Source organism: Plectropomus leopardus, chromosome 9 (genome assembly GCF_026936395.1).
Source record: "Plectropomus leopardus strain MGB_pleo_1.0 chromosome 9, ASM2693639v1, whole genome shotgun sequence".
NCBI lineage: Eukaryota > Metazoa > Chordata > Actinopteri > Perciformes > Serranidae > Plectropomus > Plectropomus leopardus.
In genome coordinates this window covers 23,513,347-23,533,359 of record NC_142184.1, presented here as the reverse complement: position 1 = coordinate 23,533,359, position 20,013 = coordinate 23,513,347, and the positions used below count along the sequence as shown (strand labels likewise).

The 20,013-nt window shown below is 40.8% G+C and overlaps 1 protein-coding gene across 6 annotated transcripts in view; it reads right to left on the bottom strand.

Annotated features, from left to right (window-relative positions):
- Positions 1 to 8,161: 8,161 nt before the first annotated feature.
- The window catches only part of chl1a (cell adhesion molecule L1-like a), a 63,121-nt gene continuing 51,269 nt past the window's right edge, over positions 8,162 to 20,013 (bottom strand). For 2 of the 6 annotated variants that reach the window (XM_088082278.1, XM_088082283.1), the window contains 7 exons: positions 19,909 to 19,947; positions 19,455 to 19,517; positions 18,893 to 19,006; positions 18,439 to 18,600; positions 17,908 to 18,087; positions 16,617 to 16,689; positions 8,162 to 8,662 (listed from right to left, as the gene is read on the bottom strand). In XM_088082278.1, coding sequence (XP_087938404.1) covers positions 8,449 to 8,662; positions 16,617 to 16,689; positions 17,908 to 18,087; positions 18,439 to 18,600; positions 18,893 to 19,006; positions 19,455 to 19,517; positions 19,909 to 19,947 — 845 coding nt within the window. In that variant the 3' untranslated portion in view covers positions 8,162 to 8,448. The remainder of the gene's footprint in view (positions 8,663 to 16,616; positions 16,690 to 17,907; positions 18,088 to 18,438; positions 18,601 to 18,892; positions 19,007 to 19,454; positions 19,518 to 19,908; positions 19,948 to 20,013) is intronic. The other 4 variants (XM_088082280.1, XM_088082281.1, XM_088082279.1 and 1 more) reach the window with 3 other exon arrangements.

The window sequence follows — 20,013 nt, the reverse complement described above, 5'->3', positions numbered from 1 at the left end:
ATGTTATCAGCTGCTCTACAATGAGAGTGTAGGAAAAAAACACTGATTTTTTTCATGTGGAACCGTTTAATCAGTGTTTTTTCTTCCATATAATAACTGGGTCCATTTGTTTTGGAGGAGAAGAGACCTCTGCGGATAATGTGGCTCCTGGTAAAAACCTTCTGAACAATTAACACTGAAGGAATTCTAACTGGAAGCTCATGCTTGGCACATGGGGCAAGTTTAAACTTTTTGCCATCTTCAATCCTCACCACTAGATGCCTCTAAATCCCCCTAAATCTTATACACTGTTACTTCAATGCAAAAGGTTAGAATGGGCAATTATTCCCAGGACAAATGATTCCTCAGTAGATACTGGTAGTTATCAGCTCCAGCACCAATCAGCAGTGATGGAAACATGATACCCAGTTTGATGCACTAATTTCTCCCTTTTTCTGGTGCAAAGCGATGATGCCACCACTAAATACTTTGTCCAGGCAGAACTCAAATATCATTCCAAATTCGTCTGCACCTACTTTGAAAGAGAGACTGAAAAAGTAACAGAAAAAAAAAAGAAAAAAAAAAGAAGTAACCACTGTAACATTTTCACTGGCCTCCATGCTGCTTTCTACTAACCTGCGTTTCACCGTATTTTTGACGCTTAAGTTGGTACACACGCAAAAGAAAAAAAACAGAAATTCATGCTCGTCTACTGCAAAGCTGTGTATATGGCTCTGGTTTACTGGCAATTGGAGAGGAGTTTTAATGCATTAAAAAACCCTGCATATTCTCATTACTTTCTCATTGTGGTGAAAAAAGAATACTAGCCATGCTAGAAATTGGTGGCTCTAGGGCTGGTAAATTTAGTACAGATATCCATGATACCGAGAGGATGGAACTCTCTGACTTTGGTTCTCTCCTGATTTGGCCATGATCAGCTCACAGAGCACACAATAGAAGATCAACAAGTTATTTAGCACGACGAACATGACACACTGGCTTAGCACTTCAAAATGCATGACATCAATGTTTTGTGCGTCTTTGGTGGAATTACAATGAGTCACACTATGAAACATGTTCACACATATGTTTACATGAACTTGTTACATTTGTGTGGAGTGCAAAGCACATCTCATGTAAGCAGGCATGAATTTTCACAGCTACAAGCCGCATTTAGCTTCTGAGAGAGCGACCATGAACCACTAAACCTACACTAACAGATACATGGCAAGTGAACCGATGTCACATACTACACAGAGTCTGTTAGACACACACAGATGAACATGACTCAGAAACTGGCTCTTTGTGTGTGTATGTGCATGTGTGTATAGCAGGTGGCATCTGAATCCACACTTGACATGTCCCCAGTTGGAGCTACCAGTATTAATGAAGCTCAGCTGTATCTATGTTTTGGACACAGAGGCGGGTGGTTACACCTGTCTTTCCAATGCGGCTTTTATCATTCAATCTGTGCTCATTAGCCTGATTACTGCTGCAACCAGGGAGGAACAACCAAGAAAGCATTTAAAATTTGATGGATGTTCAGATGAGTGTGTCTGGGGTTGGATCGGCGTAGGATGGCAAACTGATGTGATTGAAATGAAAATGTAACAAAACTTGCTCCGTCATTATAGCTACATCTGAAAAACCACATCTGACAAACAACTGTCATTGCCTCCATCAAAATAATTATCGTAATAAATCACAACTCTGCAGCTTCTCCTGAGAAATGCTAATGTCCTCCAGAATGATACTTTATCATACTTTATTTACTTTTTCAAGTGGGTTATTGCACCAAAGGGGTCCACTCTGACCCACTTACATCTCTGCATGATAATTTTTCATTTTAAACCTTAAGTCGAGTAAGCTTTCTTGGTTTATTTTGAAACATTTAAAGTCTTCCATGTTGCTGGGCTATTTGGTGGTCCAGTTCTGTGTTAAATTATTTGACATGTACACCAGGATCAAAAGCCCTAATGCATCTTATGCGGCCCTGTGTGTTATGCAAATGAAGGTGTTTTAATGAAGGCACGATGAATAATTCAGAAGTGGTGTTCCACGAGAAACGCACCGCAGGAACAAATTCATAGAAAAAAAAGAATTGCTTTGGAAAAATAAAAATTGACGTTGAAGTATCTCGCCCTTCTGTTTGATATCCAGGCCGCCTCATCACTTGCTTATTAACAAATGTCCGCAAACTGAAAAAAAACCCCATTTGATTATTTTGTAAAGCACAGGAGATGCACTCCCTCCGTGTCCACTTCTCTCTTGCTGTCGCCGCCAGCCTTTTGTACTTTAATAAGACTAAAACTGAATATCAGGGCGAGGTTTCAAACTCAATTTGTCCTTTTTCGGAGGGGTTGTTTGTACAATACCAGAGAGTGATTACTGCCTACAAAGAGAAAGAAAAAAAGGAACACACACTGCTGCACTTTGTGTTCTGACATTTTTTAAAATAGACCAATTGAATTGTTATTAACGAGGATTTTGATGCACTAAAAATAACATTAAAAACATCACTGCGGGTGAGCAGGTGGAGTGTTCAAACATGAACAAATAAGAAAGTCATTTTTGATTATGCTCCTTCAGCTGTGTGCAAGTTAAGGATGCCATTTTTCACAAGGCTCTGTCGCAGAGACTTCGTGCTGACTTACGTATTGTGTGTGGATTGTGGTTTGTGCCAAGTTGTTGCTTTGACAGCCTCAGGCTAAGAAAGGAAGGTGAGAATTACTCACCACCCACACAGCACTTACAAGTCTCTTATCTAATCCTCCAGCAGTAGTCTTGATGAAATCCTTTGCTGGATCAAACTCAGGACGTGGTGACCTAAAAGAGGCCAGACTGCATTCCTTAATGATACGCACACCTGAGTTGTTTTAAATCACCATTCATCAAGCTCTATTTTTGTGATGTGAAGTGTTGTCATTATCTTAATGACTACATAGCAGTGTGAGTAACAATTTCACCATCTCTACTTGCTGCCATTTACTTGCAGGAAGACACTTCCCTTATAAGAATAATGACTGTTTTTTAAATTGTTGATTTACCATTTGAGTATCAATAAAATAATACATGCTGCAGTGCATGCTCAAGTTTGTGTTAACCACAGACTATATTTCAGACCAAAAACCAATTACAAAAAACTCATTGACTTTGAGAAGTTGGAACTAGGAGTGCTAAAATGCTAACTCATTTCAAGATTTTAGGACTCATTCCTGCACTACTTTTTACTTTCACATGTTACAAAAAGTCTTTGTTATTTTTTGTTTAAAAATATGGATCACCCTTTATGTAATTCTCACAATAATAGTAAACACTTATTTTGTACCGTCAAAAAACATCAACTGACCTCAAAATCACTAAAAGATTAGCAAGACTTGTACCATTCTAGAAAAGATTTGAATCGGGGTGGCTTCTCATGCCGGGCTCTACGCTACAGTAATGTAATGCAGACACAATACAACTGAATGTCCCGGTGTCCACTTTGTCCTGTGCAGATGTCTCCAAAGCGCCCCCCTGGTCTCTGACACAGCCAGGCTGACTTTGTAATCATATTACCGATGCATGTCTCATTAGTTTCTGCCATGGCTGAGTGTCCCTGCCTCATCCTGCTCTACTCATTCCCTCTCTCTCTTTAACACACACACACACACACACACACACACACACACACACACACACGCACACACATCCACTCAATTGCTGGCTGGCATTTGAGAGTGTCTGGGCTTGCATCTAAAGCAGTTTACCAGGGAAATAATAGCCCTCTAAAAGGATTCTCTGTATGCAGAATCATCCCATTCCATTTGCATTCTAGTGAGACAAATTAAATTTTAGCAGAAGGTGAGTGTAGCACCATGTTGAGACGACAAAAGAATGAGCAGAAGCGGGAGGAGGTTGCTTGAGACCTAAATTAGATGGGAGTTTTTCGGGTGTTACTGTGGACTAGGAGAATTTTTAATTCAGATACTGATGCATGTAAAGTGGAATCTATAAAAGTTACAGGTTAGAGAGATTTAGAGAAAGAGATAAAATGCATTTTAGACTGTTCTAATATCAGCCTCATGTCTAGATGTTGATGTCTCGCTCGACGGTTGTCTTTTTTTCTCGATCGTCTGCTGTGGCACTCAATAAAAAGGTAGGCCCGAGCATTCATCCCACATCCACTTCAAAATATGCAGACAAAGAGTGAAGGCCATTGGACGAATATGCAAGATAAAAACACTGTCATTCTGCTTGAAAGTCAAGGTCATGAGCCTTGAGCTGCTTTTCTTCATCTCTGCTCTTGCTGAAGCAGGTTTCAATAAAGAGCCTGCAGTCAAATAACCTTCAATATGCAACCCCTGTTTTCTCCACCCACCCTTAACCCCTCTCTCTGCTAAAGTGCTCAAAGCTCGTCCTTGAGACTGTTTGCGTGATGCTCTCAATAGGCACGACTGACTGTTTGTCCCTTTAAGAAAGCGGGAGCTGTGACATTGGTTTAACTCTTGGTGGAGATTCCTCTGCAAATGCTTTAGCTGCATTCCTTCAAAAGCCGCCAGTGAGAGCGAGGTCTTCCATAGGAGCATCTCCGGAAATACCTGTCACAGTTCCCCTCTCAGTGAACCCAGCGGCGTTCAATATTGATGAGATTTTCATGGCCATTGAGCTACCTTCTTCTTGTGTGGTTACAGGGTAAACTAGCACCCTGAGAAAATGTAAATCCCCCCTGCATGCTACGGTTTTTGCACAGTATCCTGTCCTTGCATTCGGTTCATGCAACACTAAGTTGTTACAGCCCATGGTTACTGGGCTGATCTCACAGCATGTGTCAGTATGCTATCGATTTCCTCCCACCCGGCAATTTCCAGGGTACTTAGCCTAAATATCAGCTCCGATCAAATTGACTGAAAGGGAGTGATCCGCTCTGAGTCGGGATCTGTGAGTTTGTGTGCGAGCCGAGTAGCGATAACGTGAGCAAAACACCACAGCAACAAACAAGGCTGTTCCATCTAACATGGATTCAGGTGATGTAAACGTCCTGACCTTTTCTGGCTCCAAAATGGGGCTATTATCATTTTTTCTAAAAGGGTCACCAGCATGTCCGCAAAATCGATTTAGCAAAAAAGCTGCTTGTGTGACACTCAGAAGGGGGGGTTGACTGGAGTAATCTTTTGTTGTTGTTTAGAGGTTTTAACGTTCCACGGAGAAAGCAATTTTAAAACGGATGAGGGCGTAATCCCCAACAATACAGGGATTATCTCTTTAAATGACCTTTATCTTGCCATGAGGCTTGGAGTGCTTTTCAACTCCACTATCCAAAGTCTGGTTTGATTACGGTTTCAATTCCTATTTATAAGCAGCCGGCTATAGTCAGCCTATACAGCTGCAAGAGGGCTGAGTTTTAAAAATGGAAGATAAGGGCCTCCAAGGTATTTTAGAGATAAGTGAAAAGTCCGGTGACAGAAGTGAGAGGATTTGAACAAAGCTGAAATAAAATAAAATAAGCATCGTTTTCTCATAATGGTTTGTCCTTTAAGAAATGCTCAGACTGTGACTGAGGGTGTGTGTAGGCATCTTCCTGCCTTTGAATGCATGATCAATTTAAATGTTGTGTTTCAGTCACAGTTGTTTGTTTTGGAGTTTCGGGACAAACAAATATGGTAAGTAAGGGGAAAAAACTTCCCTCTGAACCTCTGAGCTTTATTATTGAAAGGCTCAAAAAATAATGGAGTGAATTAGAGGGGCTGTTTTAGAGGCTCCCACCGAATGATGGATGAGTCGATCATCTCCCATCTTTGTTAGTTGGGATTTCTGCCTCATCAAAGGTGCTATATTTTCCCCTCAGAAATTGAAGGGGAGAGTGAGCACTGCTTTGTTTCAGATAATTGGAGCCATGGGACCTGGCTCCAATTATCTGAACCAAGTAATGGGGAAGAGATTGACTACAATGTTGACTATATTTCATAGCTGAACTTTCTTCCACATGACCACTTTTGTTCTTTTTGGTTTGAAGCAAAAACTGTCTTTACTGTCGACTATCGTTTTCTCATGTTGTTTACTGTGTGGGAGGATTCTTGTCTTTAATATCTTCAAAGGAACTCATGCAACATGCAGTCTGGTGGTTCAAGTTTCTTGGGTTTGAATTTCTCAAGACCAAATGTCCTTTTACTTAAATATAAAAGTATAGCATACAGTATACTGTGATTTGTCAAAGTTACACATCTAAGTGGATCTCTTTGGTTTTCAGGAATCGTCTTTGTTTTTACAGAGGTCTAAGTGATGAATCTTAAACATAAAGAAAGAAGCCTCTAACCAATAAAACATTTAACACTTTGTAGCCAGCACTGCTGCTTTATTACATCTGTTTAAGTAAGATTGTTGAATTGGACAAATCTCAACTTTACTTGAGTTATATCCTTGATGAATATTTCATCAATATGCATTATGCATGTGAGGATTTACTGCATGTATTGCATAGATAACGGGAAAAATATTTTTCGGGATTTGAAATGTGACCTTTGAGAACATCTCGCTTAATTCAGCCATGTTTGTCTCATTCCGATATTTTGTGAGCAAAATTTGCTGTATAATTTGTAAATTGAATTTTTAATCTGCATCAGGGAAGGATTTCTTTTTTTGGTAATGTATTCACGTTTTATGTACAGTGGAAGGACATCTCAACTTGCAAGTGTGAACTTACTAAATAAGTGGGTGCTTCTTCAAATTACAGAGAAGAAGCAGCAAATAGAAACGGATGAATCATTGCGACAAGTTTAAATAAAAACTAGGAAGGAAGTACCCAACATTAATAATTTCCACATAATAAATAGCCCAGCTGCCTGATAATTTTAAAGGAACATAGAGTGATTCATTCTGTGATATCCAGCAGAATAAAGGCCCATGATTAAAAAAGTCCAAAACAAGTGGGAGTATGACAGATTGCTTTAGTTTCAAAACTTCCTCTTCATTACTGGGTCCCTAAGGTGAAAGCTCCCCAATTTAGAGTTTTGACAAGTTCCTTAAATAAATGCATTCATGGTTCCACTCCAGAGATAAATGCAGCAATACACTTATCACTTTAACCTTCTCACTAAACAACTTTTATATCCTTGCTGTAATTCCATGGTTGGGGGAACTTGATTCATGAATATCTTGTTTATGTTGTGGTCTTCTAACAGCATTACAAAATAGTTCAAAAACATGTCTGATATTATACTAAAGGTCATCAAGATCGAATATCATCAACATTTTGGTTATAAACAAATGATCAACTTTTACACATTTGCATGTTAACACACAAAAGGAAATATATTTGTTAAAATATAAGGTAATGGACAGGCCGTGGCGCCCCCAAAAGTGGGGCTGGGGGGGACCATGGCTCCATGGTTACAATTCCTGGCCTCCTCACCAGCCTCTTCCTGGTGAAAATAATTGTAGTCTGACATAACTGTCTTTTAGAGCTGTTGCACGCAAAAGTAGTGGCATCTTGTGTTACTGCTACCTAAGGCACCCATTGGTGGCTACCATGTCGAAATCTCTCCCTATACTGAGGAGGGGTTGAGTGTGTTTAGACTCACCGCCAGGACACCGCTCATGCTTCATAGCCACCAGCTCTCTTGGACCGGGCGAATCCGCTGAACACACCCATGGATGCCGCTCCGTCGGTCTTGTTGTCGCTCTTTTGGTTGTTGTTCAGTGTGAAGGTGTATACACATTAAGTGTTAGTTGTGGTGAGCATGCCAAAAGATCTGTCTTTCCTCTTCTGACCTGTCTTGACTCCTACTTCTGCCTTGAGGCATGCATTGTGCTAGCTCCAGGGCTTATCACTCTCACACACCTCTCCAGGTGACACTGATGATGGCTAATGAGTCAACTGCACTGATCCAGAGTGTGACTCAATGCTGACCCTGCCTTCTAAACCACACCCACATATACAAGACACTAAAATACAGATAAAGCTATCATAACATCAGTGTTCTCATTCAAATCAAAGCAGTATTTTTTAAAGACAAATTACATGATATTGATTCCAATGTTTGATAAATAAATAAACAGACTTTAGATGCATACGCAATTTTTTTTTTACCCACTGTGCACAATATACTGCTATGTTGACATTTTCAGTGTTTTCAATATTGTATGAAGTAATTGTTGATATTCTGCCTTTTGTGAATGAATCATTATTATACAAAGCTCAAGATTTTGGCTGATAGGTACAAAAAACACTTTATTATCATAATTAAAATCTTGAAAAACTCAAATGATACATATCATTCTCTTACAGTATGTACAAAGTATCATATGATTTGAATGTGTGTATGGTGGGTTTATTCTTTTCTCTCCAGTCCCTGGGCAACACTTCTGCACATTTGAGTCATTTTATTCCCCCATATTTGGCTATTCGAGCTATATTTAATGCCAGGATAGCTGAATTTAAAGAGTATCTTGAAAGGATTTGAAGTAGACCGTTTCAACTGGAGCCTAGCTTTATGCAGTGACTGGTCTGGGTCCACTGGGCTCGCTAACAGAGCCTCGGTGCCTGCGCCCGGAATATTCTCCGATAAATGAGCCGTCCTCATTGAATTCTCCTCCACCGTCGGCGTAGTCAACCAAGCTGTCTCTGCTGACGCTGTCCCCCAACATGTCATCGCCATTCCGGGAACACAAGCTACTGCCCTTCAGTGGCTTCTCTTCGCTGTCACTGCCATCAACAACAACAGAGAAGGATGGTCAGGGTCAGTGGTGCTGTGTGTATTTTCAGGAGTAACATTTAAGGTACTAAGAGGCTGACACACAAACACACTTACACAATGGGCCTCATGCAGGAAGCTGTATGCAAACAAATCCTCCTACTTTGTTGTTCATATTCATGATTTGCTCTTTTGTTAGTATCCATTGATTTTTGGGATTCGCCAATGGTTTATTATTTTTACTCTTCTTTTAGGTGAGAGAACATTTTCATGTGGTCAACAGCATGCTGATCATATTAATACATCTTGTACAAACATCTTGTTTTCACGGTCCACAAATTATTTGCAAAATGCAAGGACATATACATTTTAAATACGGGGTATATAAAAATGCATGAATTTCCAGCCCACTCTCTTTCACATAACGTCAAATAGCAATGCTTTCTCATGCCCCCCAGTGTGTGATTCTGATGTCCAAGGCAGCTTTGGGGTTCTTTATGAGTCTCACGGGGCTGGCTTTCAACTAACTCCAATGTAAGCCCGTCCACAGTGATAACTGACGGTGAGAGAAACTGACATAGTGAAAAGAGCGAGAAAGTCCATGTAGGGTGGAAGTGGAGGACTTGGATGGTTAAAAAACCCAAGATTTTCACCCATGAGGCCACAGTTCATATCCCGTTTGAAACCAAAAGTTAAATGTTGTTTTAACGTAACATTACGTCACTTACCTACGTCCTATCAAACTAAAAGTCAATGCTGCTTTACCATACAGTTAAGCAAATTATGTACAGTCATCACACATGGACATCACTCACTTACATTAGATACTTCCGTAACAAAAGTGCTTACTTTAAACCAAAACATGATCTTTTATCTAAACCTTACAGAGTAGTTTTGTTGGCTGAACCACTAACCACTGTTTCACAACATTAACCTCATGTTCCAATGTGTTTCAGCTGTGTGTCAAATATGTGCTCGGGTATGTGACGCCAAAGGTCGAGACAAAGTATCACGATTTGATGACCTCGGGATGAAAATTGGTTTAAATACATATACTGAGATCTAGATTAATATATATTTAAAAGTAATTAAGATGACTGAATCATTAAGTTCATGTTCATGTTGTTAATGACACGGATATCATCCTTAGATGCTTCAGTCCTCTGCAAGGTATATCAAATGTACTTTGTTTACTTCAGAGAACGTATGGATTTAGAAGCCCTTTTTTGGTAGCATCTTTAATGTTCTTGAATACATGCACAAGGCACAACATATGCCGTCATATAATGTTTATGCGACATTACTTATACTAATAATAATCAAGCAGCCATTCCCCTCCAGTTTACGTTCAAGTGGGATTCATCATTCAGCACATCAGTAAGAGCAGATTTGGATGGTTAGAAATGCTTGGTGCATCTGTATTTCTTACTCATTTCAGAAGATTAAGATTAAATATAAGAGATATTTGACAAAATATCACCACATGAGGCCCAATATTACATATAGCCAAACCACACAAACACAGACACACCAGCTGACAGCTTGATTAGTACATAGAGACAACTACAGTACATGCTTGGCCACGCTAACACACACACACACACACACACACACACACACACACACACACACACACACACACACACACACAAACACACACACACTCCCAGTCACAAAGCGAGTTCTTATGGTTTCAATACATCACTATGGGTGGTAGGCAGGAATGGATGCAGTGGCTGCACAGCAGGAAAGAAGCACGAGGGAGGCGGGAAGGGCTTGCTACAATCACTTCACTAATTGCTAATTGCCAAGGCTTCAGGACCAAAGGCAATTTCAAATCTCTTTAGAACCAGCGATGGAAATTGCCGGAGCGCAGTGAGAAAAAAGACGAGTGGGAGGTGTGTGTGCGTGTAAGTGTGTGTGTGTGTTTGGGGGGAGGTGGGGGGCTGAGATTGAGAAAGGGAGAAGAGGGGGGCCTGGAGAGGTGGGGCATATGCAATCCCAGACAAACAGCCTGTCATTCCTGGTATTCCCGAGGGGCCCACACGCGGACCGAGGAGATTAGATGCCAATTTGAGGCTGGGCAAGTGGCCAACTTGCAGGTGTCTCACTACAAGACGCAGGGTCACCTCAAAACACTGAGGATATTTTTCCTCCCTGTCCTCTTTTCTAATTCCCCAAACCATCCATGTTTGGTAACACATCTCTCGCTCTCTCCTTTGGTTTAGTATTCATAACACAGAGCGACTGTGTTCAGAGACGACGCTAAGGTGGCTGGTATATGATAGTGCCATTTGAGGCGTACTGTAGTTGACACCTGTGTCAAATACAAGCTCGGCATTTGGAGCAACATTTTAGAGCAGAGACATGGTTCAAGCTTAGATTACAAATCAGGTCTCCTTCATGGGGATTTTTAATAACCAATCTTATCTGTCCTATTTCATGAGGACGTTTACCATGCAAGCCACACAAGGTCCGCATTTCAACTCTTATCAAACCTTCTTTCTCTGACGACTCCAGAGCGCTGAAGATAAGTGGCTGTTATCTAACAGCAGCGGAATGCCATAGCCGCCGCAGCCCGCCCACAATGACTTTGAATACAGTGATAAAATGGGGCTGAGGGCTTTTAAACCCCAGTTCTCATTCAGGACCTTGGTTGGAATCCAGCTCAGTCGCAGCTGTTGCTGTGAAAAGGCTCCTTAAGCCTCACAAACAGGTAAGAGATGGAGGCACATCACCAGGTAGAAGGTAATTAAATTTGTCTTGCCATTGACCCATGCCGACTTGGTTTGGGGGCAGCACAGAAACGTCAGGTGGGAAGCAGGATTTCCCCCCTTCCCTTCTTTGCACCTAAAGTTGTATTTATTTTAGTTTGAAAGTGTCTGGAGGAAAACTGCTAGATCTGCTGCCATCTCCCTAATTGCACATGAAAAGGGAGACAAGAGCTAAGACGAGAAAAAAGGAGCAGTGGTTAAAAAAACAAAAAAAAAGCAATAACAGATAAAGAATCTGCAGAAAAAAATCACATCACACTATTGGCTACTCAAGATATGACACCTGCTGTTCTTGCAGTGGACAGAGGGGCAAGGCAGCAGAGGGCTGTCTCCAAAGAGAAATCATATAAAGCATAATTACCACTTGTCACTTCCCCAGACATGTAACATACAAGTGGGTGGTCTATTGCCGTCAGAGATTCAAAGGGCACCGGAGAGCCCTGAATCCAGCTCTAAAGCCAGGAAAACAACATCATAGTAAGGCTAAGGGCACTCTGGGGGGACAGTAGTCAGAACAGCCTCATGAAACCAACCATGAGAGGCATTTTAAACAGGTAGTTGAAGCCAAACATCTACATCAACTCTTAAACTCATATTAGCAGAGCTCCACCTGCCTATAAACATGGTATCAGAGGCAAAATTAATCGTGTATTTATTAATTAGGACCGCAGCATTTTGTATTTTCCTGGGTGTTCCATCCGCAAGGGTGAAACTTCACTTTTTCACTGGGGGGACCAACCAAAACCAGTTGGTACAGTAAAAATTTGTATATGTAAGGCAGTTCAAAAACTATGAAAAAAAGTAGTTCTGTACATATTTGGAAGTGGAAGTACATGTAATTGTAACCAGAACCTCAATAAAAAACAACAACATTGTGCTCACCAATATAATTGTTGATATCTGAGAAATATGCTGAAATCTCTGAACTCAAATTCCCACCTTGCAGTTATATGTCTCAGCGAACCAGTCAAGCTGCAGTAAGAGTTAACATCCATGTCTGTCCAGACTCATATGTAGCTATGACAGACATCTTCAACCCAGCAGTACAGATCAGAAACAATTACTGCAGTTTCAAGGTGGGCACCAGACCAGGCCCAGGGTAGGGTGACTGAGGGGGCTCTTAAAAAGTGCAAGGGCAATTTGTCATCAATGCCACTAATTTGGTATCTCACCAAATGTCTCCATTTCTGTTCCTGAGGCCAGAAAAAGATTTTTTTTCAGTGATGTTGACCTTTGACCTTTTGAATTTAAAACGTCATCACTTTCTGATTTTATCCTATTTGTCATCTATGTGAAATTTTGTCATAATTTGCATATGAAATATTGAGTTCTGGTTGAAAACATGTTTTGTGAGGTCAGTCATCTTGACCTTTGACAACCAAAATTGATTCAGTTCATTCTTGAGTCTAAGTGGCTGTTTGTGCCAAATTGGACGCACTTGAGACATTGCATTCATGAAAACACAATGTCTCTATTGCAGAGGGATTGAAGGATAGACAACCTGAAAACTTAATGTCTCTGGCCACAGTAATAGCCAGCGCAGAGCCATAACAAGCCAATGGAGCAAAAAACATGAGGAAGATGATTTGAACAAAATCAAAATCTTATCCAAACTTGGAAATCTAAACATAAGTTAATGATAAAAGAATTACCCAAACAACCAATTAAAAAATGTCTGCAGTTGTTTGCGGACACAATACCTGCAACTTTGAGTGACCATATTCACTGTATTGTGCACACACATACACAGTATCTAACACTTTTAGTGCGCTCACTTTTGGTTTTACCTCTAAATGAAGTAGTTTAAATAATCTGGCTGAACTGTGCATGGCCATGTCTCAGTATTTTTAAAATCTGAGAGTCATCAATTAAAGCAGTGAGTAAAATGTCAACATAAACTGACAGAAATTATGACAAAAGTTGCAAAAATAACTCACAAGTCATAAATCTTTACAATAAAATCTTTAAAAATGTATCTGTTCTTTTCTCCTATTTGTATCCAAACGCAGGTACATTTTATAAATAAGAAACAATAATTACCTCTCTGCATTTTCAGTATTTACTCTATAACCATCAGCTGTGTGTTTAATGGCTGTAAAACACAGGACACAGGGTGGCTACCACAGACAGCGTGCAGTCTATAGCAGCACAGCTCAGTCACACATCAACGGGAGACCCAGTTTACTAAAGACTAGTGACAGAGTGAATGTCAGACCATCCTTCAGCTGGTTACAAACAGCTGACCAGATGTGTTCATCAACTGCAGCGATAATTGGTTTATGTATAACATGTGCATCAGTGATACTTCCATTATTTATTACCTGTGTGTGTTAGACCTGTTAGTGATGCACAGCTGTTGAGTTCACTTTCACACTGAGTATCTTCTTTTGTTTCTTTTGTGGTACGCCACTAGGCTTAAGTACAATCAGTGAATGCTGCCTCCACCCAACTGAGTGTAATCAAACACAGAAAATGTTGGACGTCAATGGAATTTGGAGGGATTATTCTCTGTTTTGTACATTGTGCAGGAAGTATCCCCCATGGCAATTATGCCCATGTGCATCACTGTTATATCTCACAGAAAACACTACTTACAGTGTGTTTGAAAGCCGCCTCAGCATCTGCACAGCAATCATCGAGTCATTGGTATCGATCAACTACGCCACCCATTCACACAAACAGTCATTTGGAGCTATGGGACATTAAAAACTTTCTTATTACATCTTTAAGCTATAAAATCTATAAACAGGGCTGTAGACAATGCGTATCTTCCTGTTCAACAGAATTATAGTCTTGGCAAGAATCAGAGGGAAGCAATTGGCAGCGACCACACAGTTGTGACTAATCATGCTCTGAATAATATGATGACGAGCAGAATCAAAGCGGACAGAAGAGGCTATTTTAGGTGATTTCTGTTGCGTGTGCACAAACAAACGTGCCATTGTCACACAGTTGCTGCGGTGCTGTCAAGCAAAATAGGATTCAGTCGTTTTCCCTAAATTGTCACCGTAGCAGCTCAACAATGCAAACAATGGAAATTCAACAGCTATTATAAAGTACAACAGCTGTCTGCTTCAGGCTTAAAGGCTCAGTTTATTTCACCCATTTGCCATGCTAAGTCTATGCCTGTTTCACTGAATGTAAGATATTTTCCATCTGCAATTACTGTACGTTTAGAATCAACCTGTGTGTCTGCAGTAGAAGCTGTTAAAGCAATTAAAAATGTGGCCTGTATTGAAGATACTCCACAGCATACCCCCTTATTCACAAGGTGAATCGGGGGGTCTAAACGTAAATCTACATCTGTCAAAACACCAGGTAATCACAGGCTATACAACAACAGACAGCAGCGTTCATCCAGGCTCCTCAAACACATTTCTGCATTACAGATGCTTAAAACATAACCTTAATAGGTTCAGCAGGCAGCTGATATAAGTGCTTAAATAATTAAAAGCATTACAGCTGTTGTCTAAGAAATGTTTTACAAAGTGAAGTTACACTACACCCAATCTTTTTGCCCCATCCTGCTATTCACTTCCCATAAAGTCCTATCAACTGCAGAATTTAAGTGTCCTGTTTTGCAAGCTCTAGCCCTCCAAGAAACACATGCACAATAAAATTAGTGAGTAAGTGAGTAAGTTACTAACTTGCATGTCAAGGCTGAGTTTTACTTTAGTTTTGACCTACAAATTTGCATTGTCGGCTATTAGCCTGTTTTCATTCATTGTCCATAAGCACTTGTCTTTGCAAGGGTCGCGGGGGGGGGGCTGGAGCCAATCCCAGCTGTCATCGGGCAGAAGGCGGGGTACACCCTGGACAGGTCGCCAGACTATCGCAGGGCCAACACATATAGACAGACAACCTTTCACGCTCACAGTCAGACCTAAGGGCAATTTAGAGTCACCAATCAACCTGAGCTGCATGTCTTTGGAATGTGGGAGGAAGCCGGAGACCCCGGAGAGAACCCACGCAGGCACAGGGAGAACATGCAAACTCCACACAGAAGGGCCCCTGCCCACGGACCGAACCCCGTTCCAACCCGGGATCGAACCAGGGACTTGGCGTGAGGCAACAGTGCTAACCACGACGCCACTGTGCCACCCTATTAGCCTGTTTTGTTGGCCTTAATGTAAGGCACTTTTATTTTTTAAAGTGAGGGTTGTATTATATGACAAGACTAGAAAATTACATATTCTACACACCACACACTCTACATCAGATATTATCTCAAAATTCTAAGAGCCAGAGAGAATCACTCAATTTTCACTGCTTCCAAGAACCTGACAGGAGAGTGTGAGTGTGTGTGAGTGTGTGTGTGTGTGTGTGTGTGTGTGTGTGTGTGTGTGTGTGTGTGTGTGTGTGTGTGTAGCCAATGTAGCGTGGAGGTATGTCATGTTTCACTTATTTCAACATACAGTATGCGAGTGTTGTATGTTCTATTTGGTTAGTTTATATCTTATGTAATGTGTTTCACACACACACACACACACACACACACACACACACACACACACATATATATATATATATATATAGCACCACATATTGGGTTGCTTTCTCTTGTTTTCTCTCGCCTCTGAAGGTTATGTAAGTCACGTCTTGTATATACATATATACATATATATATATATATATATATATATATATATATATATATATATATATATATATATATATATATATATATATATATATATATATATATATATATATATATATATATATATATATATATATATATATATATATATAGATATATAGATATATAGATATAGATATAGATATATATAGATATATAGATAGATAGATATAGGGCCAAGCTGACTAACACACTCGGATCAGAATCTGACAAAAAAATAAAGCACATTATCAGCAACTAAAAGGGGAGCACAGCACACATTTTTGTTGCCCACTACTTTTAACTACACGGTCTCGTTACCTAACCCAATAAGTGCCGAGAAGAATGGCCTCTGGGCTGATCCTGGTAAAGCTCATGAATGCATGGTTTGCTTTTGGGATGGGAGAGAAAAACATTACTGTGACACATGACAAATGAGTTTCCCAGTTGGAAAATATTTAGCATATGGTTATGAGATAAATATTGCGACAACACAATGCATTTCAAGTGGATAAAAAAGTGTAATTTCCTCAGCACACATTGGCACTGCGGTACAGCAGGAGTGCAGCTCACCTGTATTCACAGAACGTGTCATCATTCATTCCTTGTGACTCTACATCGGGGTGGAGGTCCTCCTTCTCTTTCACTGCAGGGGGGGCAGGACACACATTTCAAAGAGCGGCACTTTCATCCATAGATGCGATTGCATATTACTTGCACTGTTGGGAAGCAACATCATTTGTAATGCTTCAAATCCAAATAACTATAAAGGATTATCTTTAACATATTTTCAAACAGGGGATCAACCTTTTGTTAGTTTTAATAAACCTCGGTGATTTTCTGTAACACAATTCTTACAGCAGACTAAACATTAATGCTTAGTAGGCGTACAGGAATAAGTGATCTGAACTTTTACATCACTTGAGTGTATGTAAAAGTTGAATTTCAAAAGTCTGGACTGAAAAGCTTTTGAGAAAAACTAAATATGAGAGTGTAAACATTCTATCAAGTCTGCACACTTAAAGCCTCTCTCCTGTTTGTCTGCCTAAAGTGCTACACAGCAGCTCTTTGTGTAAATATCCTTAAAAAAAATACCAGTTGCTTTCAAGATAGACAAAAGAGAGGTTTCATGAAAGGCGCTGGACGGGCAAAGGGGGAATCCAAAGGAGCCAATGAAATATTCAGTGCTTCATGTCAAAAGCTACTGCAGGCAAAGAGGTGGAGTGGTGGGGAAAAAATGAGAAAACAGGTTGAGAGAGGAGAAACTGTGAGTGAGGAGACACTTTGCAGGTAGGAACCATTGTGAGGCTGAATTTGGCTCTGATACAAGTCAGCACAAAGGCGCCAGGGAAGAGCTGGGAAGGTCTGCACAGGTGAAGGGTTGGTAAGTGTGGAACACAGCCAGCTGGCCCACTCGTCTGGGCTGACAAGGTATGTAATCAGAGGTACAGAGCAGAACTAACAGGGCCACACAAATTATTTCACAATGCAGTAAAGCTGCAAGCATCTTGTGGAGAGTTCATTTGGGGTTAATGATATTGGGTTTGGCATGCACCGTTGTCCAACATGCATGCATAACACATTTCTGAATGGGGGTGGGAGAGGGGTCAGGATTGAGGCCCACTGCACATTTTCATTCTTTCAGGAGGTCAACCAAAATTATACCAAAAGTCAAGCCAAGTGTCATCTTGTAAAACTGCTAGAGATTTTAAACTGATAATTAAACTGCTTATAACCAAGTTAGACTGATATCTCCTATGTTGAATTTCTCCTTTTTCTTCTATGACTGAATTACATTGAATTTTGGTTCATTTCCTGAAGCAAGATGACAAGGGGACCCAACCCTGGTCAAAGACTAACTGACCTTTTTCCATGGAGAACATGTCTTGTCGCTGGGTTGGCGGTGGCGTACCTGCATACTTGCCACCTTTGTTTCTCCGCACAAAGCAGGCCATGAGCACGACCAGGGTGAGGAGTGCCACGGCACACATGGTCCCAATGAACCAGCCCTGAGTGGAAAAGTCACTCCGCTGACCCTCCGCACCTGAGAACAAAAGCAGCGGAGAGACACAGAGCTCAATAATCTGCTTAACACGTCGGTCCATTTGAGGATGACAGCCCCCTCCAGCGCTCCCCATACAACTTTATCTTTGACTGAAAACAGAAAAACATGATGGATTCCAGTTGGAGAGGATGTTCTCACGTCATATTTGACTCACATTCCCTTCAGCTATAGCACTCTATCTCTACTGAAAGAATATTGGATCTGCAAAATACAAATGCAAGATGCAAAGAAAGTAAACAAACTTACACTCACCACAGTCCATATCTATCTGTCATTGATATGCGCAAATCACTATGTTCTATTGACTACGATGCGTCTCTCTCCTCTCACCTTTGACTCGAGTCTGGATAACATCTTCATAAATGCTAGCGTTATCGAGCAGCCTCTTGGCCATGAGGCGTACGGTGTACACTGTCCCAGGTTTGAGCCCATCAATTACGTGGAAACTTTGAGAAGCATTTACAGCCTCTGAAATCCGCCAGTTACCATCACCTACACAGCCAAGCACAAGAAGTGCACAAGCAGAATTCATGCAAGCAGAAAAAAGAAGATAGGATGAGCTGTTGCCAAGAAAAAAACACATTTTAAACTGTGTTTGTTGTGCTAAATAACTTAAATGCATCTTAATACATGTTGAGGAAATCATGGAAATGATGGAAGTAGCCATGTGGGCTTAAAATATATTTTTAGATGTTTATATAAAACATTCCGGGTGCACCTACACATGATGCTACTAAAATTCCTATCAATGTTATGCAAGGCGGGGACAGGAAAAGTAGCTTACGGTTATTCATATAAGCCACATAAAGCTCCGAGTCCTGCTGCTCCTCTCTGGCAGTCCAGCTGATTTTGGCAAAGGTGTCACTCACATAAGAGCTTATGTTCAACAGCGCTGGAACTGATAAAGAGAGAAGAAATAGGGGGAGGAAAATAAGGAGGAAAGGAAAACACAGACAGGCACAGAGAAAAGGAGAAAGAAGGCAGAAAAAGAGGATTAGCAGAGGCAAATAGGTTTCCCCCCGCAGCCTGAGAACAGTGCAGCTAGCAGAAACCCTTCAAGACGACAGTTCAAAAGGCAACACTGGGGCCCAGACTTAATTGAGTGGAGCTGGATTTTGGCTCATAAAGGGTAGATATAGAGATCGTGGGCGGGAGTGACATGTAGTCTTCACTCTGACTTAAGCAAAGCTGGCATTTCCTGACGCCCCCCCGCCATGAGCGAATATCAGAATAGATTGATACGATTCTGTGTCTAGAATCCCATTGTTAGTTGAAAGTTGAAGGTACATCAAGATGAGATCACAGGGACCTCATTGGCTGCACATGTGTGAGTGTGAGCTGTATACCTAAAGGAGGATGAGTAGAATTGCCTGGGATAGAGCTGGGAAAGGAGAGAGAGCAGTTGTGGTCTGAAATGAAAGAGAAGCCTCAGATGTTAGATTCCTGCTGCAATGCTGTCGGGTCTAATACTCTATATTGTGCAACAAGCGAGCTCTATAGACTACATGAAAAAAGGATTGTTAGAGCAACGAAGAAAACTGGATTAATGGAAGTAACTGTGCAAATAGTAAACACGGTGTAACTGCAGCGCATAACATACTGCAAATTCAAACTGAAATTGCCACATTATGACAAAGAAATGTTCTGTCTCTCTTGAGTCAGACATTTCCCAAACTACATCCATACAACTACAAAGGACAAACCTTTACTGAGGCTACTCACTGCACCAACACACCTACAACCTCTCTACTTCTACTTCTCTGTTAGTGAGCTGCAGCAGCTACAGGCACTGATACATACTGCTCTGAACAGGGGCCACAGCTGGAGTTGGGGACAAATCTTCAGAGGGATAAAAAGAAAATGAAATACAGCAGAAGATTACAGATATATGGAAAGCCAGCTTTA